The sequence below is a fragment of the Nesoenas mayeri genome (genome assembly GCF_963082525.1).
Source record: "Nesoenas mayeri genome assembly, chromosome: 2".
Classification (NCBI taxonomy): domain Eukaryota; kingdom Metazoa; phylum Chordata; class Aves; order Columbiformes; family Columbidae; genus Nesoenas; species Nesoenas mayeri.
This window is the reverse complement of record NC_137543.1, coordinates 64,738,831-64,762,749: the sequence shown is the minus strand read 5'-3', so window position 1 is coordinate 64,762,749 and position 23,919 is coordinate 64,738,831. Positions and strand designations below refer to the sequence as shown.

General features: G+C 41.3%; 1 protein-coding gene across 1 annotated transcript in view; it reads right to left on the bottom strand.

The window, feature by feature from the left end:
• The window catches only part of STX17 (syntaxin 17), a gene marked incomplete at its 5' end in the record, with an annotated part of 44,898 nt that extends 28,477 nt beyond the window's left edge, over positions 1-16,421 (bottom strand). The window contains 5 exon segments of the mRNA XM_080364152.1: positions 4,582-4,623; positions 4,626-4,670; positions 6,163-6,259; positions 6,262-6,374; positions 16,328-16,421. Coding sequence (XP_080220278.1) covers positions 4,582-4,623; positions 4,626-4,670; positions 6,163-6,259; positions 6,262-6,374; positions 16,328-16,421 — 391 coding nt within the window.
• Positions 16,422-23,919: the final 7,498 nt, after the last annotated feature.

Genomic DNA, 23,919 nt, shown 5'->3' with positions numbered 1-23,919 from the left:
ATGATATTATCTTTCTATACTCCTTTTCAAACAAAAACAAGAAGTTGAATTGCAGACACATATGAGAAAGTTTTGTCACACGCGTCACTGTAAAAAGACACGTGCTAACTTGACTACATGAACATACCCTGTACTAGAACAGCAACTGCATCAGAAGGCTTTTCCTGATTTTCCTGTTCCAGTAAAGAAACTGACTTAAAATAATTAAGCTAGCATAATCATCCTGGTACATATTAGGCACAGCAGAATGTAACAGGTTAAAAATTCTTCCTAATTTTCACACAGTCAAACAATGATTTACACATTATTTTTCTCCCATCTAACTACAGTGTGAAAGTGCAGGGGGAAAGTGTTGAGGATTTCTGAGACCTGTGATCCCTGCAGGCAGAAAGAACTTCAAGGCAGACTCCAGTTGATGGCACCAGGTCTCTGATTGAACCGCTTGAAGTCACAGCCCTCACAGGCAGCAAGGAGGGTATATGCAAATCTCCCTCACTTTCAAAGGAGCCAGGTAAGTGGCAAGCATCTTCCATCAGGTCAGCTAGAAAGCTGAAAGCGCTCCTGGCAAAAAGAAACCGGATTTCTAGAAGAAAATGGTCCCTGATTACTCACCTTTTCCAATGCAGTTGCAAATAAAACCAAGTTGTGTTTTTCTGAAGACCAGAATGCTAAGAGAAGACTCTCTTTTATCCCATCCAACAAAGAAACTGAAATCTGTAGAAAACCGAGCATTTACCAAAGGTAGAACAAGTCTGGGGGAGTCAATCTTTAAGGTTTTACTGCAGAGTTACCACTGATACACCTTTTCCTTGTTCAGAACCTCAGAAGGAAATTGTTTCATCAACTGACCTTGCAGTCATTGCTAAATCACCTCTGCTTCAAATAACAGAGAGATATACTATCAAGCAGTCTTTAAAATCCCTTTCTGATGCAATGCATTTAATATTATTAGATCTTTGTCCAAATCTCCAAATAAACGTGCACTGGGTGGTCACACAATTTTGGGGATGTAAAAAGAACTTTAATCCTTTCCACCATTCTAAAACCAGTAGCTTAAATGCAAGATGATTAAAAAAATGCATAAATTATTTTATTATACTTGGTCACTATGGTCCCTAGCATTTTTGAAAGAGCCACTTGTATCTCATAGTTGAACTCAATTTTGAGACTAGACCAAATGTTTTTTTTGCAATGAGCAGAAGATAAAAAGTATCGAACTCCAACCTGCAGTATTTCCTCTTCAAATACACATTTAATTTCCTGACAGCTTCTACACTAACCCATGAATTTATGAGCTAGAATTAATTTAAAATTGTCTCCTTAAAGATATTTAGTAGCTATGCCATGGTTATCTTTAATACTGAATAATCTTGAAGAAGTGATGACACAAACTCTTCAAACATCATACACTGTGAACTCACAGAAAATAACCACCCATTCTCTCTTCATGCAAATACAGCAGAGACTAAGCTAAAGCCATCATAATTTGGTCCTTATCTTTTAACGACATCTAGAGATTGATAAAAGTAAAATCTAACAGTTTAGACAACTTATAAACTGGACCACTGTGAAAGCAGAGTTAACGTAACCAACAGCTATATGTATTGAGTAGGTAATATAAGTAAGCAACAGGTCTAAATTCAAAGATTTGGCTGCATGCAGGACTCTAGATAGTAATTTTCTTCTCCTTAAAACTTCCCAGACGGTAAACTAGCTTTCATGACAATGCATATGAGTCTCTTTAAGGCACGGCTGCCTAAAACTCACTGCACAATAAGTGTGAGAAACTAATAAAGAAATACGAGAACTGCTTACAGTCTCATCAGGTCTCCTGCTTAATGATCTCTGTAACAGTATAGTAACTTTTGTAACAAAAATTCTAAGCCATAAATTACCAATAAAATACATAAGGTCTTATTTTTTTAAAGTGCACGTAATATGGTAAATAAAATTAACATTACAAGCTTTTGTGATGACCATATGCTCGTTCTGGATGCAATTCCAAGGAAATCTAAGGTTTCTCACATACTTCATTGGGTCTGTGTTTTCCTAAGAATAACTTAACAATTATTTTCCAAAGCTATAACACTGTTTTTTGAGTAATCATGGAATAACAGGACAGTTTCATTTGAGAAGGATATTCTTGCACCATTGAGCACAAGCTCAATTAGATGTGGTTGCACAGTCTCTTGTCAAGTTCTAACACCTCCATGGATGGACACTCCATATACTTACTACACCCCTCCTTCAGTGTTTGACCATTCTCCAGGTTAAAAACAAACAAAACTGAAAAGACCTTTGTTGTAGCTAAATCATCTTGTGCCCATTGCCTCCCATCCCATTGTCAGGCACGTCCAAGAAGAGTCCAGCTTTACATCTTCCCACACACAGCAGTAAGATCTCCCCTTCCTTCACCTTCTCAAGGCTGAACAAACCCACCTCTCTCCATCTCTCCTTAAATATCATGTTCTCCGGACCCCTAACCATTTTGCTAGCCTCACAAGTGCTGAACATGGGGGAAGACTCACTCTTCCAACAACCGTCCCTCAGCCACCATTGCTATAATGGCCCACAATGCGGTTGTCCCTCTTTGCTTCAGCAGGACAGACTCATATTCAACGTGTGGTCCACCAGGACACCCAGGTCCCATTCAGCAATGCTGCTCTCCACCAAGTGTTCCCCCAGCCTGTACTTACTGGTCATTGGGTGACACCATCCCAGATGCAGGTCTCTCTCCTTGCCTTTGAGGGAATTTATGAAGTTCCTGTCAGCTCATTTCTCCATCCCATCAAGACCCCTCCCGAGTAACAGCCCTGCCCAGCCTATCAACCACTCTCCTCAGGCAAGTAAAAAATACTGCTCTCAACTACGGCTTTTTAGGAAGATTATTTTGTCTCTCTCCTTGGATCTGAATTGCAGTCAGCACGTACATGAACCTGCCTAAGTTCCAAACTCTTCTCAGAGGTGCCATTGAGGCACCATGAGGTCATGTGACCCACCACCCTCCCTTTCTCATTTCTTCTGTACAGGGTGACCCTTATGGGTCCCTTCCAACTTGAGATATTCTATGACTGTCACTTGAACAAGGGCTTGGGCACTCCCTCCTACAAACATTTACCAAGTTTCAAGCACAACAAAATCTCAGGTTCTCTGAGACTGCAATACACGGCTCCAGTTCTCTAAAATAAATTAATGTTTGAGCAAAAAACTCCAAAAGAATACCATATAATTAAATTAGTAATTTTTAAAATTATATAAAGCCATTTGTAATTAACTGAATTAACTGCCCTTGTTATATTCACTGTGCAAGATATTTTGATAAACAAAGAAATTACAGAATCTTGTCTTTTCAAATGGTGATGCAATAGGCCTTTTAGGGGTTATCCTCTAAGTAAAATACTTTCAATTTAACATTCAAAATTCATGTGCCAAAATTAAATCCTATTTCAGTGACAGTGACACTTATACAGAAGTGATCAGGACCCAGATGCAAAATAATTTTGAATCAACATATCCAACATATCAGACATATCCCAAACATAGTGTAGCAGCATTATCAAAGTATTAGATGGTAACAAAAATTATATACAACTCCATTCTTAATATTCACATTTTCTGGAGCCTGGGCCCAAACTGAAACTGTAATCACGAAGTAAAATTAGCATAAAACAATACCATTAACTTGATATCTACACTTAATATGAAAATCATCTATGATTCTTACTTCCCAAGATAGGGAAAAATTCCTTATCCAGTTTGTTCACCCCATGTCCTTGAAGTTACTTAAGTGTATCTTCCAGAAAAGATTAGTCCACATGCTCTTGCTTCTAATCAACAGAGCAAAAGAACCTGAGGAGTTCCACTGGCTTCATCTTTGCTTTACCAAATAAATGGGTATGTAAAGCAAACAAAAGTTTTCAAGAACAGATCAATTCTTCTGTCAGCTTTTGTAGGTCCAGCCAGTATATGTTACCTCATTTCGCTGCTTAAATCAAATAATTGTAAGGGGTAAAAGAACCTTAAGGCATACAATTCCAAACAGTGAAAGTGTGAATGTAATTCTGACACTAACACAAAATATCCACCTATTTGGGGTGGTGCATAGAAAGCACATCAACACATAGTTGCGGTCAATCAGAAGTAAAATTCTTCCTAAGTACTTGTATTATAAATTTCAGTAAATGTTGTTAATACACATCACATGTAATGCTCATGAACTTGTTAAATTGCCTGGTGTTCTCCATCCAAATATAGCAGGAAAACTGCAGAATAAACCTGAAAAGTTCTGCTTGCCCAAGGAAACACAATGTAACACTCCTCTTTGATTTTAATTCACTTCCGACACTTTATACAACCACTGCCACTAGAAAAAAGTATTTTCAGCATAGATGCCTTTTTCTTAAGGGTTGCAAGGCCCAAAGGCTTCTTCCTTTTCTCAAGGTAAATAAAATAAATTCAAATACAGATGCTAGAATACAGAGACTTACAACAGCTGTCTCACTAAGGTGACGCGAAACACTTCTTCTCAGAGTAGTACTGGCCCCAGAATCACAGTGACAAAGAGTATTCACTGTTGCTCACCTGGCTGAAGTCTGTAGTTAGTGAGGGACACATTCCTGTGGCTACAGCCAAACTCCACTTTGGGTCTGAATTACATCTTTCTCCTTTGGCTGCAAAAAGAACCAAAGGGAAATACCTTTGTTGGGCTGAAATATGGCATTGTCACCAGCCCCAGCGTGTTCACAAAGTAACATGAAACTACTTGGTGGAATAAAGAGTGACGCGTGTGGGATTTCCTGCAGAATGATCAGAATAAGCAGCAGTACATAACAGACTATGGTTCCTAGAGGATCTGCACGTTTGTGGATCACCTGGCCAGACAAACTCCATCCAGACAACACAAGGGCGCCTGACTGCATTATGAGAAATCAGAGCAGACCACAGGCATTTTGTATTGATTTTACATGTTTCCGCTGGCTGCACAAGAGCAGCAAATACATAGTGACTAACACTTCAACACTTTTTTGAACACAGCTGAACCAGCAGAGTAAGTTTTTAGTGGATCAACACCTGCAATACATGTCTGCAACGCAGCTCAACCTGCAATCAAAGCCCTAATACTGATTTTTCCATATTCCTTAATTATGCCCGTGGTCTTTCCCCAGCAATGAAGAGGCTACAGAGGCCTGTGCCTCCTGTATCTCACCCCTAAAAAGCAAGGGGTGCATGGAGCAGAAGCGTAAGAGAAGAATAAAGGTTTTACATCCTACATCAAGGCTTCAAGTGGAGTACAGCAGCTTCTTTGCCCTGAATTGCTTTTTTTTAAAGCTTGAGGAACGCATGGATAAACCATTTGTCACACTGTCTTCTATTTTTTAATTTTTTTCTTAATTTTCCTGAACCCGAGCGGGTGTGACGAGTTCTGATCCGGCTCAGCTCGCCACCGGCACGCCGACCCCTGCCGCCCCGACACCTGCCCTACAGCCCCCGCGAAGGACCTCCCGGGCCTCCCCGCCGGGCCTGGGGCACCCCACGGCTGGGGCACCCCCACGGCTGGGGCACCCCCGCGGCTGGGGCACCCCCGCGGCTGAGACACCCCCGCGGCTGGGGCACCCCCGCGGCTGGGGCACCCCCGCGGCTGGGGCACCCCGGCCACTCCGCCGCCCTGGCCAGCCTCGGGCACCGGTCGCTACTGGGGAGAGCAACCACCCTTACCCGAGCGGGGGCCAGGGCGGAGCGGGACGGTTTCCCCGCCGCGCCAGCCCTCTCCCGAGCACCAGGAGAGGGGAGGCCGAAGGGCGCGGGCCTGCCAGCGGCAGCAGGGCCCGGCCTACGGCGCGGCCCGCCAGGCCGGGGTGAGCAGGCGGCGGCCCCGCTGAGGGGCAGGAACCGGGGGGTTCGGGGGAGAAGCTGGCGCTCCGCTCCCCGCCGCGCTTCGGGATCCTACCGGCCGCCCACGTCCGCAGGACCCAAGCGCAGGGCACGCCGGGGACCCTCCAAGCTCCGGCCTGGCCTCGCTCTCGCCTCCCCGGCGCGGGAAGCGAAAGCGAAACCAGCGCGGCCGCCCTCGGTGGGGGCACGGCAGTCTCGCTGCCCGCCCTGGCAGCCCCCCCCGCCTCGGCGCAGCCCGCCCTGCCGCCCCCCATCGCCCGCGGTCCTCACCGTGTGGCGGCTGCGGGCGGCGGCGGCCCCGGGACGCTGGGCGGCAGCCGGAGCGCAGGGCTCCCCCGCGGCGGGAGGCGGCCCAGCCCCCGCCCGCCGCACGCACCAACACCCGTCCGGGCGATTTTCATGTTTATTTCCCTCCGTGACTCCGGGGCGGAGGAGGAGAAGCAGCTTCTCAGGCTGCGGGGGGTGGGACAGAGTACCAGTGACTGGGATAAGGGTTCATGGGGAGAAAAAAAACGTTAAATTTCTTGTTCTAAAAGAAAGCCAAAGGTTCCCACCATCATTTTAAGAATTTTTCTTAAATTCTCCGCTACCAACATTTTCACTTGCCTTGACAGGGGGTTTAGGTAATACCAAATCACCAAGTGAGACCCTGGGGATTCAGAGCATCGATTTGTAGGGGACAAATATCGACCAGGCCATGGCAGTAAGGCTTCTTTATCCCCTACTGACCTCCACTGTTCCCAACACCATTCAGACAATAAGTAGGAAATATTTCTGACCTTGAAAAATGTTACACTTACTTGAAAATAGGTGTAACCTGTGTGTATCTGAGTTTAAGCTGGAACGTAAGAGGTTCCACTTAAACTTGGGAAGAAACTTCTTCTCAGTGAGGGTGCCAGAGCACTGGAACAGGCTGCCCAGGGGGGTTGTGGAGTCTCCTTCTCTGGAGACATTCAAACCCACCTGGACACCTTCCTGTGTAACCTCATCTAGGTGTTCCTGCTCCAACAGGGGGATTGGACTAGATGACCTTTCGAGGTCCCTTCCAATCCCTAGCATTCTATGATTCTATGACTGATCACTGGATCCTCTCCCAGCACCACAACAGTCTGTTTGGCAGAGCACCTGCCCCCAGCAGACACACCAGCAGATGTAGGACAGGCAGAGCAAAACCTCCAAGGGCAGCTTGGTGTCCCTTCTGGTCATTTTACCATCTCTGAATAGAGGTGGAAAACTGCCTGGCTACCAGGTAATATCTGGAGAGCATCTATGTTATGCCACTGTTAAAACAGAATGTATCTTAACTGAACAGCATTAATAGAATATACCTTAGAAGACCTCCACAGTATCAAAGATGAGTTTAAGCTGATTTTGCCGTTCTGGGCAAGATTTATGTTATCGGTCCATCTGCCTGCCATTCCATGCCTTTTGACCACTTCCATTCTCGTTTGAATAAAGTCATTAGACTCTTATAAGTTTTGTGGAAATCGATATGTCACTGAGGAAATAAATCTGAATTTGTTTCCTCAGCAAGGGAACACAAAATTACAGAATCGCAGAATGGGTGGAGTTGGAAGGGAACGCTAGAGATCATCTAGTCCAGGGGTGTCAAACTCATTTTAACCAGGGTCTACATCAGCCTCATGGTTGCCTTCAAAGGGCCAAATGTAATTTTAGGCCTGTACAAATGTAACTACTCCTACATTTATACAGTCATAAAATTACATTCGGCCCTTTGATGGCAACCGTGAGGCTGATGTGGCCACTGGTGAAAATTAGTTTGACATCCCTGATCTAGTCCAGCCCACCTGCTAAAGCAGGTTCACTGAGAACAGATCACAAAGGAATGTTTCCAAGTGGGTTTGAATGTCTCCCGAGAAGGAGATTCCACTCTGGGCAGCCTGTTCCAGTGCTCTGGCACCCTTAATGTAAGGAAGTTTCTCCTCATATTCAGATGGAACCTCCTGTGCTTCAGTCTGTGCCCATTGCCCCTCATCCTATCGCTGGGCATAACTGAAAGGAATCTGGTTCCATCCTCTTGACATCCACCCTTGAGATACTGATAAACATTGATGAGATCCCCTCTCAGCCTTCTCTTCTCCAGGCTGAACAGACCCAGATCTCTCATCCTCTCTTCATAAGAAAGGTGCTCTAGGCCCCTCATCATCTTTGTAGCCCACCGCTGGACTCCCTCCAGTACAACAAGCAAGCAAGACAGTCAGCTGTTACACATTCTTGTTAGCAGCAATGAATCAGGCAATCAGTATGTATATATTAGACATCCACTGTGCATATACATAGTTCCAGACTGCTAGATGGGATTTTCGTAGGGCAAATGGAGAATAAATTGTAGTTATTGTAATTAAGGTTATTTAGGGGCTAAAGGATGCAAATCCATGTGATCCAATGTCTTTAGTTCTATTGCTCACAGTGCAACTGCTGGAATGATGATGGCATACTGGGGAATGACGGAGTACTAAGAAAACCATGTTTATTAAAAAAGGTAAAGAGGATGACACATGCTAGCCTGGCATAGCCAATTTGACACAGATATGGGGCAGAATCACAGAAGTGCTGACCTGGGATACAGTCATTAAATGCCAATAATTAAATGACAGTCAACAGACTTTTATGAAAAATATTTGATGAAATGCATTTGAATTTAAGTTTGGTTGATAAATCTAATAATGTTGACGAAATAGCTTCCATCTGAGGTAGAACATTATGCTGTTCTCATAAATACAGTGTGGCATACAAATTTTGCATAGCTCATAATAAATTATTCAGCTCACAGTTCTCAGGAGAAGTAATTGTAAGTGATGACTCGTTGTAGCGTTGTCTTTTTGGGTGGTGTTATTCTTGGCCTGGTACTATTAGAAATGACTTAGACAAAAATATGCTGTTGTAAATAAAGGCAGGGGCTTGAATTTCTTTGTAAAATCTTCTCACTTGTAAAAACACTCTTCTGAAGACAGTCAAATTGGAGGTTATACATTCAAGATAAAGCCACAAAGCCACACTTGGAATCTGAGGAAGAGCAAATGGCATGAGACAATGCTAAAGAGGACCTGAACACGTTACCCCTGTTTATAGCACTGATGAAGCCATTATTGAAATAATGCATTCAGTTTGGGCATTCATACTTCAAAGGACTGTTAAATACTGAAAAGAGTCCAGAAGAAAGTAACCAAAAGTGTGGAAAATGTGCATTGATGCACAATATTTTAAAAGCACAATCCAATGCAGCTGAAGAGGTGCCCTTGTCATGAGCATCCTAGTACTTGTCTGGGTAAGGGATGTTTGAGGAGAAGCAGCAGTGTTGGCTTTCAGAAAATGATGAAATTCTCAAAGGAAAATTAACAAAATAAGACTAGAAATATAGCATATCTTAATTGGCTCTAGGATTCAATTCTCTGTGAATCTGTTTTGAAACAATACAAAAGTGTCAGGAAGAAAAATAGGGTTTTCTTCAAAGATGTACTGAAGCTCAAGCATAAATGTGGAATAAATTGGCAGAGGTTCTGTGTGTTCTGATACGGAGGTAGTATGACCACAAGATTATACTCAGCCCTTTATCCTTAAACTTTATGACTCCAGAAGAAGACCAAGAAGTTTAGTTACATAGCAGCAAAAAAAGGAATAGGATCCCATGGATATTCCCAAAAATAAAGGGTTTTTTTGAGACTTCTAACAGCCAATGTCTGGAGAGCTCCTGACACATTTCATTTTGTGTAGAAGAAGTTCATGCCTGACTGTCCAGTTCTGCTGCCATTGCTAATGTGATCTCCCAGGCAACCCAACAGTGACTTCAGAGAAGTTCAAATTTCCTCAAGGAAAAAATGACAATGCAAAATGCCGTGTCACTCGTGGAAAGATCATCAAAGGAACAAGAGTTCCACCTTCAGGTCTGGGAAATTACTACCTCTGATGGCAAAAGATAATCTTGTAAAAAATGAAATGTGTAAGACAGAGTTGGGCTTCTTGAATTACAGACTCAGACTTGTATTGCATATTGGTGATCAATTTTGAGTGGTCTCCTATAGAACTAGTGACAGTGTGTATTCCTATACAGTTATCAGAGAAACTATTCTGTATCACCAATAAATAATGTAGATGAAAATAATGAAGACTCTCAGAAAGGCAAAGACCTGTTGTAGATTGGATTAAGAAAGAGCTTGCAGCAGTTTCTTTTCCTACATAGTTTTCAGATATATGGGTTTAGGACCACAATCCAGATGTGCTAGTCATTTAACATGGTTCCTTCTCTTCTCAGCAACCTCTTCTTCTCACACAGACTCTCATGTAACTCATGCTGGGGACAGTATTTCAGTGAGTGTTGCTTGATAAACATAGAACTGCCCAGATACTTGCATTATGTTCCAAAGATGTATCTTTTTGCAGTAGAGTGTTTCAAAATTATGTTGCCCATTTCAATGCGTTGTTATCACAGATGCGCTGATTTCACTATCAAAAGACTTGTGCTGGCAAGAACCAATAATAAAGTTTCCATCGTGTCATGGAAAACAGCTATTACTGTGTTACAGTGAACATTGCACTCTCAGTATTTCAGGAGCACAAGGTTGATTGAAATGAGATCCCTTTCTAACATACATCCCTGAAAATAAAAAAAAATCAAACTCAGTAATTCTTGACTGGGGAGTGTTTTGTGGAATATATGGCAGCATTTTCTGAAACTGTCTTCCTGATTTAGCAAAATACTATGGGTTGGTTGGGGGGGAAACTGTTTTCTACTGTTGACAAAAATTTTTCTGTAGTATTGTGCATTTGGTGGAATTCTGATCCAATGCCCTTTTAGTGTAATTTGCTGCAAGACCAGCTCAGCTTTGGTTAGGGATCATTTGTACAGTATTGCAGAAAGTAGGTCTCCCAAGTGGTAACAAAGCAGAAGAGGTTCGTTATACATTAACATACAGTATCAGTAACACTGAATAGGGTGTAAAAGTATGAGAGAAAGCAATTAGGGCAAAGCAGATTTTATTCTGAGACAGACACTTCCTCACTGGTTGCTCTGGTTATTTGTGTCTTTTCCAGCGTATTCACAAGTCTCACACTGTGACCATATGAGGCAGTTTTACCAACTGAAGGAAGCTGGTCCATTTTTTTGTTTTTATACAAGGCCTTAGAAATCCTGTATCAAACCTTAGTGCAATTCAAGTCAATGGTAAAATTTCCATTAAACTTAACAGGGTGAGGATTTCATTCTTAGTCCAGGTTCCAACACCTCCTGACACAAGAAAATACAAATTGTAGTCAGGGAGCTGGGGCAGGAAGGGAAATAGAAGGTGACAAATCAACTGAACAAACATTCATTTATCCAGTTCACCCACCATACTTACCAGTAAATATTCCTCCTGTAAAACCATTCAACCTTGAAAGAGGGATTCAGAGTGTCTTTTAATGGCAGACCAGAGGTGCGATACTGCATTCGTAATTGGTTTATATTAAAAAGTTTTAAAACCATTTTAAATTTTTCTTGCTTAGATAGGAAGGTGATTCTGGTCCTGCTGCATCTCTAACATGTGCAGATCATGAGCAACTACCTGTTCAATAAAAACTTCAGCGACTTTCAGGAACAAATTAAAATTTAGAATGCTTACATTCATTTGGGATGTTTTTCCACTGACTCCATGTTATGACTCTACTTTTAAGGTTTCTAGAGTTGTCTTCGCCCCCTCTCTTCCCCTCTATGGGATAACCAGAAAGACATTGCTCAGCTCTGCCAAAACCGTTCCTTGTGCTGAGAGGTGGATCTGTAGCCTGGCTAGTTTGGATTATGGAACATTTCTTGAGTATTGTTTTTCTGAAGATAAAAAGATTTTCAGACTATGTCTGTTTTAAATTCTATGTCAGACTCCAAGATGTATATTGAGTTATTTGGGAATTTACCTGTCTGTAAAATGAGCTACTAATCACGCTACTGGTTCAAAGGCCTTGTATGCCACCTAGCTTTGGATTATCTCCAGCAGTGGTCACAAGAGCACACTGAGGGAAGAGTAAGAATTGGGCAAGCACACATCCTAGTTCCTCCTTAAAGTTCTCCTAACCCTCAACTTTTTTTACATTGTGGGTTTCCTGAACCAGATGCGGTTTGTTTCCTCAGTAACCCCAGTGGGTCTCTCTTTCAAATGGTCACCCAGTCTCCCCTGGGAAGTAAGTGAAGCTCTTTTAAGCACAAAGTCCTTTGGCAAGGATTTTGACAGATCTGCTCTCTTCTGCATAAAGAGCCTGGCTCTTCTGACAGCTGATTACTGCCCAACCTCCTGGGGTTGGACAGCATTGTCTATTTTTGCAGCTGCAACCACTCCTTGTGGACAGCTGAGTCCATAAGTTGGGTCATCCTTGCTGTTTTCTGCTGGACCTTTTCAATTTCTGGTATATCCTTTATTATTTTTGAGATGAGGGCAGCTGATCTGCACACAATATTCATTTTATGGGCAAAGTACAGATTTATACAATGTTATAATTGTGTTTTCCTGGTTTGATGTCTATTACTTTGCTAGCAATTCCTAGTATTTGGTATGTAGCCCTCTTTTTATTTAGCCTACGAGTCTCCGTTATAACCTCAAAGTCTTGCTTAGAGTGGTAATGGCCAGCTCAACGCTTGGCTACTTAGCTTTGGAACTGGCCATACAGTTGTACTAAAAATGATAGAAGGCAAGATAATAAATGATGCAATTGTACAAAGGAATACTTTCACTCACCAGAAAGTGGTTCTTCCTAGGAGAAATCAGGGTGAATCAGAAGTGAAGAGGAGGCATGGCTGAGGTGTAGCTCAACATCTATTCCTAGAAAGTATCTATCATTTTCAATATGTTGCAAGCCGTGTAGGATTTTAAATGTAAGCGAAACATTATCTTAGCAAATCACAAAAGATACATTCTCAAATCAGAACATTCTTTGGTCCTGTGCCGCTTTGTTTCTTTCTGTCTTACACATTTTCCAATATCCATCAATTTCTTTGTATCTAGGGAACCCCTCATGACCTACATCTTTACAGTGACACTTGCTGATATTATCTTGAAAAGTTTAAGGTGCTTCTGGCAGAAGTCAGAGCCTTTTATTTGAAAGATGCAAAATTAGAAGGTAGTCACAATTAACTCCTTCACCATCTCCTGCTTTCAGCTAGGTGGTAGATATATCTAAGCCATGAGGGGGAATGCTGGTGTAAGACAAATGGCTTAGGTTTGCATTTCAAACTTGTTTCCTTCTCCCCTGCTAGATGATTTTACTTCAGAGGTGCTCACCGGTACTTCTTGAAAAATAATATTGGTGGTCTAGTGTCAAAGATGCAAAGCTGAAGGACATCAGCTCCATTGTTGTCAGGTAGACCTTTTCACTGCCTCACAGGCAGTGTTGTGTGTACACTGAAACTGTGAAGTGCTCAAGTTCTATAACAGTAGAGTGGAGATGCTGCAGAAACAAATAGGCATGATCCAAAGAGTCTTAATTCCACAGTGAGGATTGTTTTTATAAATAATGTTTGAATCTTATTCTGTTTACTTTTAGCATGGCAGTAACACTGTGAAGCCCTGAAGTTCAGTCTTGTCAGATAAGCCTACTTTAAAGTTTTGAATCAGAGAAAGAAAGCCTCTAAAACCTATTTTAGTTTAGAATGTAATTGAAAGTTTGATTTTCTTGATGAGTATGTTGGGGTACATGTTAATCTAGCTATGTGGAGAATTAGCTGTGCAAGTCCCATTACTGCTAATGCTACTACTAATTCCCTGTGCATAATACTGAATATTTACCTCTTCGTTTAGTCTTTAGATGAGCCATTAAAATATTGATTTCTCACTGTTATAGCCATCTGTAATACCAAAAAAAAAAAAAAAAAAACACAAAACCATAAATGTGGAAAAAACAACTTTTCATTAAAGATATTTAATGCTATTTAAAATATAGCATTATTACAATTTGAATTAAACCCTAGATTATGACTAAAATAGCTTAATTTCTTACCTTGGAAATCATAGATTGAATTAATGTTCTGTAGGCACAGTGAATCTAGATTATTTGCTTTGTGTGCAAAAGCTCTGGGTGTCAGAGGAGCTTAAGAGGGCCATTAGCTATATGCTTGGGTGGTACAGAGAGTGAGTTATTTGAGAAGTTTTAAATCTGGTGGCAAATACTGTCCACATGATTAATTTCAATGACTTACAGATGGTTCTCTTCCGTATCAGCTACAGACAGGTGAATCACTGGTCAAAACTTTTAACTGGTGAATTACTGTGTTTGTCAACCTTGCACATTGAGAGCATCATTTGACTACCATTATGGGATCTTGTTTTCAGTCTATCTGACTGCTTCATGCTGAGGGTCGTCTCTGAGCTGGACAGCAGTCCCAAAATGAATAGGGTGGAGGTAATGAGTACAGAACAGCTCTTATAAGCCTAAGGCCTCAAAAGAAACCAAGAGAACATTTTTATGGATCTAAGCACAAAGTCTGCTATTTAGCTTTCTTTCACAAGTAGTGCTTAAGTCTCTTAGTTGTCCCTCTAAATCATAATTCTTAACATAGCTGTCATTTTCTCAGGGGTTTATTATGAGTTTTACTGCTCCACCTCTAGACTTATTTCAGATTTGTCCAGTTTCTTACTATGTCTGGAACAGAGCTATGGCTCAACAGCAATAGTTGTTATCATTTTCCCAAACACCAAAATCTTGGAGGGAGAGGGGATCCAACACCTCAGGAGATCACCTCTATTATTCTCCTTCTTGATGCCTCTTGTGAAAAATTATCATCTTCCCTTCACTACTTCCTTTCACTCCTCAACATCAGGCTTGGGGAGCAAATTGGGGAATTTTCAGGTATTTTTGCTTCTAGTATCGGAAAATTTAGAGGTAGGGCCAGGACAAACTTACTGTGGAGGGTGGCTAGGTGTGAGGGCTGACAAGAAGCAGGGCGGAAGTGATGCAGTGCTTGGATAAGAGCAGAATCTACCTGAACTGTGTGGAGGAAGGACTACAGTGAAGGGAGGAGTGAGTCCAGATTGAATTTCTTTGTCTAGGAAATCTAGCAGAAATATGGAAGGACAATAGTTCAAAAACAAAGACAGAGCGAACAATAAAATTGTACACTGTTGTCTAAAATATAATACTTTCTGGGTTAAACATCTGGTTGTAGGGATGTGACTCAGGGGTTTGTCAAATTAAAGTTTGGCCCTCTTGAACATGGCTCTCGGCACCTGAGTAAAGCAGATGAAAGTTTGCATGGAATTTAAAAGTGCTGTGTGTTTCTCAGAACTGTTTCAGAGCTGATGACTCAAGAAATTTCCTGGGAACCACTGAACCACAGTCTTACTGCTCAGGTTAATGGACTAACAGCAGAGCATGATGTTTAAATGTTATAAACAAGGTTTCTCTATAATAATTTAGGCCCCAATTACTCTGGAAGACTTATGCTGCCCATACATCTGCCACTTCAGGAGCATCTTCAGAATATTATCCATTTGGCAGCCAGTCACAAGTGGTGTTCCACAGGTCTCGGTGTTAGGGCCAGTTCTGTTTAATCTCTGTATCAGTGATCTGGATAAGGGGATTGAGTGCACCCTCAGTAAGTTTGCAGATGGCACCAAGCTGAGTGGGAGTGTTGATCTGCTGGGGGGTAGGAAGGCCATACAGAGGGATCTGGACCAGCTGGATCACTGGGCTGAGCCCAACTGTATGAGGTTCAGCAAGGCCAAGTGCTGAGTCCTGCACTTGGGTCATGACAACCCCAGGCAGTTCTACAGGCTCAGGGAAGAGTGGCTGGAAAGCTGCCTGGTGGAAAAGGATCTGGGGTGTTGACTGACAGCTGGCTGAACATGAGCCAGCAGCGTGCCCAAGTGGCCTAGAAGGCCAACAGCATCCTGGCTTGTATCAGGAATAGTGTGGCCAGCAGGATTAGGGAAGTGATCATCCCCCTGTACTCAGCGCTGATGAGGCTGCACCTTGAATCCTGTTTTCAGTTTTTTGGGCACCTCACTGCAAGAAAGACATTGAGGTGCTGGAGAGAGTTCAGAGAAGGGCAACAAAGCTGGTGAGGAGTCTGGAGCACAAGTCTGATGAAGAGCGGCTGAGGGAACTGGGGCTGTTTAGCCTGGAGAAAAGGAGGCTGAGGGGAGACCTGATCCCTGTCTACAACTACCTGAAAGGAGGTTGTAGCATGGAGGGTGTCGGTGTTTTCTCCAAAGATAGCAAGTGATAGGAAAAGAGGAAATGTCCTCAAGTTGCACCAGGGAAGGTTCAGATTGGATATTAGGAACAATTTCTTCATGGAAAGGTTTGTCAGGGGCATGGTTTAGTGCCAGTGTTAGGTTAATGATTGGATTTGATCTTGACAAGTTGATTATAAGGATTCTGGGATCTGCCTTCTTCCAGTGCACAACCTACGCATGTTTCTTGGCTTTAATAGTTGTGCTCTTCGCACTGTTACCTTCAGAGTACTCTGACACGAGTCTCTCCTCTCTGTCCTTCTGCTCCTTTCCCGAATCTGTTGTACTACATATGACACATCCCAAAACCTCCATGTTTTCCACTGTCCAAATGCCCTAGGTCTACAATGCACTCCAGCAGTCCTAGAAGTCCTGCAGTAGTGCTAAAACCACTCATAATAATATGTAGCTAAAATACTCATAATAATATAGCTATGGTGTCAGTACTGTAAGGAGAGGAAGAGTTGTCAAAGATAAACCTTCACTTGGCTGAAGCAAATAACCATGAGACAGCACTGGTGATCACCATACCAGTGTAACACGTAAGTTGTCAAAACTCTTCACTTTGACAAAAATGTTGACATGTTCTGCATGAGATGCAGAAATGTGTTGCACATCTAAGGCTATAATTCCTTTTTCTCCAGTCAGTGCCCTGGATCTGCCCACAAATTGCAAGACAATGGCACTTTTTTTTCTCCTTCCGTGTAACTAGTTCCATGTGGGAAGTTTGCTCCTCTCTCTTCCACAAGGCCGTCCTAGACCTTCTGGACCCATTCAAAAACATGTCTGTCCAGAACACCTTAGGTTCTCAACATCATGCCTGTTATCTCATCAGACTCTTTTTAGAAGATACGACTGGCTGTAGCTTTTGAAACTCTGTGTTTTTTCTTCGGAGATGCAGTCTTCAGCAGTTTTATTCTATCTACCCAGTTGCTGTTGAAGCCACTTCCAAAGACTAATAGACTCTGTGCTACAACAAGTAGTAACATTTCACAAGAAGATTGTAAGAAAAGTTAACATTTTAATGCAAAATGTTAGATTTTCTTTAGATCTACTTAATTATAGAAAAGTATTTATAGTTTGTCTTCTTCAAGTATTTGAAAGCAGTAGCATCCCAAGCTGTATAAAGTTGTTTGTGTTTTAACTAATTCATTCTTTCATTTACAAAAGGCACTAGGAGTGCAGATGTTATGATTTAACACTCATACTTTATTAATGTAAATTTCTCAGATAATGTGCACGTTTTATCAAAGCAAGTGGGGATTTTGCCATTGATTTCAGTGTCACCAGGTTTGACTCATTTAAGATAAAAAATGTCCCATTTCAATGTTGAGAAGCTGGGAGACAAGCAAAATATCTTAGCATAGTTACAAGGCATAGACTTGTACTTCAGAGTTTTAAAGTTCCTTTTTGTTGCTGTACATTGGGGGGCTGGTACTGTATTTTTTGCAGTGCTCCTTCCTTACAGTGATGTCTAGTCTCGCTGCAGCCCTTCAATAGATGTTTTCTGCCAAGGTGGAGTGTTACTTGTCACTAAGTGTATGTGGGTACAAACTGAATAATCAAGTCAGGACTCAAAAATAATGAGAGAGAGAGAGGGAAAAAGAGGTGATCACTCTGTATAAGGCAATTAACACTGGGACCTTTATAAAATTAGGAAATAGTAATTCTTGGGAAATGGGTTGGATACACACATGCACAAGCAGATTTGCTGTGATGTATTATTACAGGTAGTACCAACTGAATGCTCCTGTACAGTTTTGTAGCTTTTCACTGCCTGCTACTTCATTTAACCATTCAGTGATGAGGAGTGACCTTAAAAAGGCACATACAACAAAACCGATGTGATAATTTGTGCATATGTGTTGCACGGCAGTTATGAATAAAGCAGAGGTTATCAGCTACATACTGCTATACCTCTGTCTTATGAGACAAAATGGAAGCAGAGTTGGAATAAAAAGAACAGTGGGATTTTATGTTTCCTGCCAATGTGGAAACATCTGTATTGACAGTATTTAGCAAAATTACAATATGTTGTCCAAGTTCCATGTTTGGCAGAGATGCCTGATGAGCCCCCAGCTAGTGTGCTGATTTATTTTTTATTCTCACATAGGCATTACGGCTGTGATCTGTGACCCAGCTCCATTTCAGCTACACTGAAGGATATCAGAGACTGGGCAGCTGTCAGAAACATTGACTGAAGTCAATGACTTGTGTGCGTAGAAAGAAGGGGAATTTTATCGCCTAATACTGAAATTGCCCTGACATGCCTTGTGTGTAGAATTTTTACCACAAACTTCCGGGCTGCAAGCATATATAGCACAGCCTAAATAGCACAGCCAAAATGTTCAGCTGGGGGCAGGGGGAGTCTTAATGGCAAACTGAGTGTGCGAAGTGAGGAAGACCTATAGAGCCCGAACATGATCAGCCAGACATAACCAAGAGGCTGAGGGCAATGGGAGCAGCAAGGAGAGGAAGAAAAGAGAGGGCCTTTGCCTTTCCCTGGTTGTCCTGAAACTTGGATAAGGTTTTCTTCTTTAAATGTTCTATTCTTCTGTTGAAACCACCCAATGGGTTCAAAAGTTCTCAGTGAGGTCTGAGGGACAGAAGCACAGCACAGTATGAGCTTTGTTTGCCTAGAAAAATAGGCCAGAGGGGATATTAAATAAACTTACAGGTGTTCGTGGCACAAGTGGCTCAGGTAGAACAATTTGAAGAGAAAAAGGTCTTATTGGAATTAAACAAGATAGATTGCTGAAGTAAAAAAGTGCATTTTCATGTAATTAAAGACCATATCATAATACTTACACAGGAAGGGGGGGAAGTTTCTTCAGGCACAAAAGATTATTCGTGGCTTTTTTATTGCCTAACTTCTAAATGCTTGACTAGAGCTACATAACTTCTTAAAGGATTTTGTGTGTATGTGAAATACATGTATCAAGTACAGCAACTGTTCAAGTGCAAATTTATTTTAAAATAGAATAGACTTCTTGTATTAGTATAGATGCTTTGGAAGTAGAAACATTTCTATATTATCACCATCTATCTTTTGAGAGAGAGACAGATATTTTTACCTTGGCAACTCTCATAGCAAGGTGGAGGCAATTTTACAATAATATGAATATATTTAAGGTGTGCAGCTCAGTTTTTGAACCTAATGAAAAAATGTGTTCCTGAGTGGGTGAGTGGAAGGTAAGAAGCTCTCGGATTAGATAGAGAAGGTGAAACATGTTACATTTGTGCACGCAACATGTCTGCTAATATTCCAATACATTTGATAAAGTCACTGTTAAAAGCCATTTTTAATGCATGTGATGGCAATCAGTTTTCTTTGAAAACTGTGATTCCAGGGGCAGAAATAGAATCCCTACATTTTAGAAACCAATACAAGTGTTTCATCAAATTAAACCAGAAATCATGTTGTTTTCCAACTCACATTTCTCCTGTGGTCACCGTGATGCTGTGGGCAGAGATGAAACAGAAACTGACTACGAAATACAAGCTACTAAATGCTTTGCTTGCACATATTTAGCAATTAAGAGTGAAACGATGAGTTTGAACACCGAGGTAAATTAAGAAGAATGTTATTGAGAGAATACTGCGGAAACAGTTCAACAGCCTTCGTCAGAGGGTCCGAGGCACAAAACATAAGGAGACCTGCAGAGACGTCTGAAGTTAGAGCAGTGGGTGAAGCAAGAGTCTTCTCCCCTGTTTCCATGCAAAAAGACGGCTGATCCAAGAGGGTCCATCAGTCCTGCCAGCTGGCATGCCTTGGAGGTCTCAGCTGGAGGAGGCAGTTCCATCACGATGGTCACTGTCACTGCAGGCAGCTGTTGCCTCCATTGCACAGGGAACCAGCAGCTATAACCAAGGGGCATCTAACCAGCTGGAGTTTGGGGAAGAAGATGCTCCACAGAAACAAAAAGTCATATTTTGAGAGAACTGCAGAGCTTCACACCTTTCCAGTGGTCACATTTGTGACCTGGTGTGAGGAAACTTTCTACATATTTTAGTCCTTCCTTGGGAAAGACAGCAAAAATGGCTCCTTTTTCTATAAGGAACATTATATGTTGATATATATGTGGAAGAAAAACTAAGTATCCTTTGGGAATTACTTATGATGACTAGTGTGTCATTTTCTTTAGCCCTACTTCTCTATGGACAACAAAAAGGGAATATTTAATGTTGATAGAAGTTATTTGGGAGAAAAAGAAACATACCTTGGAAGTCACATACAACAATCAATTTGGCATTGATTTAGGTACTTTTTTTTTTTTCTGGATAATTTTGATATAAAATATGGAACAAGATACCTGTAAATCTCTTCTAAAGGAGCCCTGTGTCCTCAGAGCTGGTTGTATTTCCTGACTGTGTGCTATGCCTTTCAGAGCAATTTCAGTCAGCCTATGTATCAGCTTCCACTTGCATGTCTTATAAATGGCAGAATTCTCTAATTCAGCACTAAATTGATTACTGCATGTTGATACAGAAAACAGTGCATTACAGTATTCTCATCCTTTGTGCAAAAAAAAAAAAAAAGCAACATTTTAAATGAGAAAAGAAAAGTAAAGTATCACAATAAATTCAAGAGGCTGCTCATTTAAATAGCTTCTAAATGAAACATTTGCATTTTGTGAATAAATCTACATTCTAATGTCTGATATCTGGAGCAAATCTTGACACACCTTGGGTATCTTCATGCTTGGCAGACAGATCCAGTTATAAAGGTAAATGTGCCAGCTTGCACACATATCATTTTCAGTACTCTCTTCTCAACACATGATTGCATCTTAAATTCAGTCTTCAAAGAGTCTGAAATGAGTGAATCCTGGGAAGGGGACAGACCATAGGGAAAACATATACTGTTTCTTGGCTTTCAGGTCCCATGTGAGCAATTAATTACAAAGCAGCTTTAATAAAGAGTGCCAATATCCATGTATAGTCTCCCTGACTAAAATAAACTTTCTCCAGAATATGCATACACATTTAAAATTCATAAATAATTTCAACATCTTGAAATTTTTATTTTAAATGCATCACCGTAGGATAGTAGAGGAAAGGGTGATGCATGAGATAGGGGAGAGAATTATACTATAAAACAAGGCAGATACCTGGCAAATAATATGTGACAGCTCTACTGAAGGCTTTCCCCTTTTCCTTTTGGCTTGAAGGATGGTCTCTCCCATGGACTAGTTGCCTTGGCCACTGCAAGTGTGGGGCTGCTGCCCAAGCTCAGCACTCTCATAATTGATGCAAAATAGATAAATCCCAGTCTCAGAGTGGACTAGCAATTTTTAAGCAGAGCTAGATTTGGCATTTTAAAGCCCTCAGATTATTTCCCATTTATCTCAGACAGAGCTGTGGTCACATCATTCTGCAGAAAGTGTTATTTAAAGTTTAGGGAGGGACTGATAAACTGTTGTTTGTAGATGAATCTCAATCCACTGATTTATTTTAAATTTTGAGAGGTGCATGTGAGAAGGAAAAGGAAGACCTTTATATCATGCCTGCTCCTCTGTCAGCTACTACCACCTTTGAATCCCAACGGTTAGTTTATTTATGTTTTCAAGGTTGCCAACGAAAAAAAAATAGAAACAGAAACCTGATTTTAAAATTACACACCTCCAAAACTGATGGTGTTTAGGATGCCTGTCAGTGAAAGGTAGCACTTGAAATAAATTACAAGTGTGATGCATATCGGGATAAACCTCAGATTTTCCCAAATACCCTGAAATGTCTGGAAAAAGAGATGGGTGCCTGGGGCCCTGCTTAGGCATCTGTTTGCCATATGTTTTCACTAAGGAAATGAAATAAAATGTTAGAAAATATGCAAGAGGTAAAATGTAGGAGGCACCAAACTAAAAATAGCAAGGCTTACATGGAGACTAGACAGCTGGGTCTCCATGGACTCAAAATGGAGTATAGTTAATGCAATTTTTACCAAGTACTTCTGAAGCACAGCAGTACTGGGCCTCACAGAAGCCATATCTGATCCATGGATCTCCACCAGTCCTAGAATATGGAGGAAGACTAGATTGCTCGCAGGCAGATAGACGGTAGACTAGAAACATCAACAAGTGTTAGATGTGTATGAGGTGCAGGTGTCAGACATGAAGGGAAACATGTCGTGACACCAGGTGCAGATTCTCATGAGATAACCCTAGGAAACCAAAATGTTAATGTATACTAACTGATATGGACCACTGGCTGTGAAATAAAGAGAAAGGTTGAGTGCTTAACTAGATGGGGAACCACTGGAAAGATGAAGTAGCACAAGGGAAAAGTCACTGAAGAGAAGCTTGCATGGAAATTATGGGAGCAAAATAAAAGAAAACAAGTGGGAAACATTGCAGAAGTCAGAACATAAATATGTATAGTGAGTTGCATAACTGTATATAAAAGCTGTACATGAAACCTATTAAACCTATTAAAAGTTGGTATACGTATGTCCTTCAGAAAACTAACAGTCTATAGTATTTTATTATTGCTGTGGCTATTGACATTGTTGCTCAGCTCTAGATTTTGAGCTGGTGAAACTGGACTAGCTCTATCAAAATTAACAGACACAACAGTTTGCACCAGAAGGAGGACTGGGTATTGCCTCCTTGCATGGAATATTTATCAAGGTGGTGGGGAGAGAAATACCTTTGCTGGTACATGAAGATATAGTAACTGGTTGAGTTGGTGGTGCCATGTTAACATGGATGTTAATTAGTGGAAACTGTAGCAATGACTGGATGAATCATTTCTTGTAAAAGGATTATAGGATAATTTTAGCTTTTTTGATGTTCACTAATCATTCATTAACCAATCTTGATTCCTCACAACAGACTCATTTTCAAAGTCCTCACCTGAAGAATTAGAAGGAAGACACTGTCCTATGCCTGTGAGTTGTTAACTTTGACTATTTGATGCTTGTGACGTATAAAGGGTCACTTCAATTACATTGCAATTTTTCTCCTCCACTGTTGATTATTGGAGTGTGGATGCAGAATTAGAGCATGATTACTAGTGAACTGAACATGCTCTTAATTATACATGAATAGTCATGTTTGCATCTGAGAATTCAGCTGAAGAGAGACATTCCCAATGCATTTATGCCAATAAAAATCAGAGACAAGGAATAAAAAGGACCATGGAGCTGGCAAGCAAAGATACATTCAGAATTTGAATACAATTTCCTAAACTTCATTTTTGCATCATTTGTCATTTTCTAAATTTTGACTTGTCATTGACGCATTTATGAGTTCAGGAGTGCCCTGCCTAGATCAGACTTACATTCGCAGGTTGATCTACGAAGTTGTTGGGAAAATACAGCTCCTTCTCATTCAGAGCCAGAAAAAAAATCTGTCAGGCAAGTCAGGCTGACCTTGTGCATGAAGATTGTGACAGCTCATCCCTAAACTGAGCCCCAGAACTTCAGACACACTGGAGTATTTCTGACTGCCAGGATGAAGTCATTAGGTTCTACCAAGGCTTGCATCCCCTGCTATTGTTGGGAAGTAATTAGCTACGCTAGTTTCAGCTTAATTTATGATGATCCATATGGTGCTTCTCTGAGTCCCTGCACTGAAGTGAGTTTTCAGTATTGTGAGACTGTATTTCTTGCTCCTCAATACGTCTTCATGTCTCCGTACAGTTTTTTAATATGCTCTTTTAATCAGGCAGTTCAGATCACTCTCTACAAACTACCATTTCTCCTTGTTTGCTATCCCACTTGTTTTGTTATCCTGTGCAGATTTAATTAGTGGAAACTGTAGCAATGACACAATCATTCATTAACATACTGATAGGAACCAATTCCCAATTTATA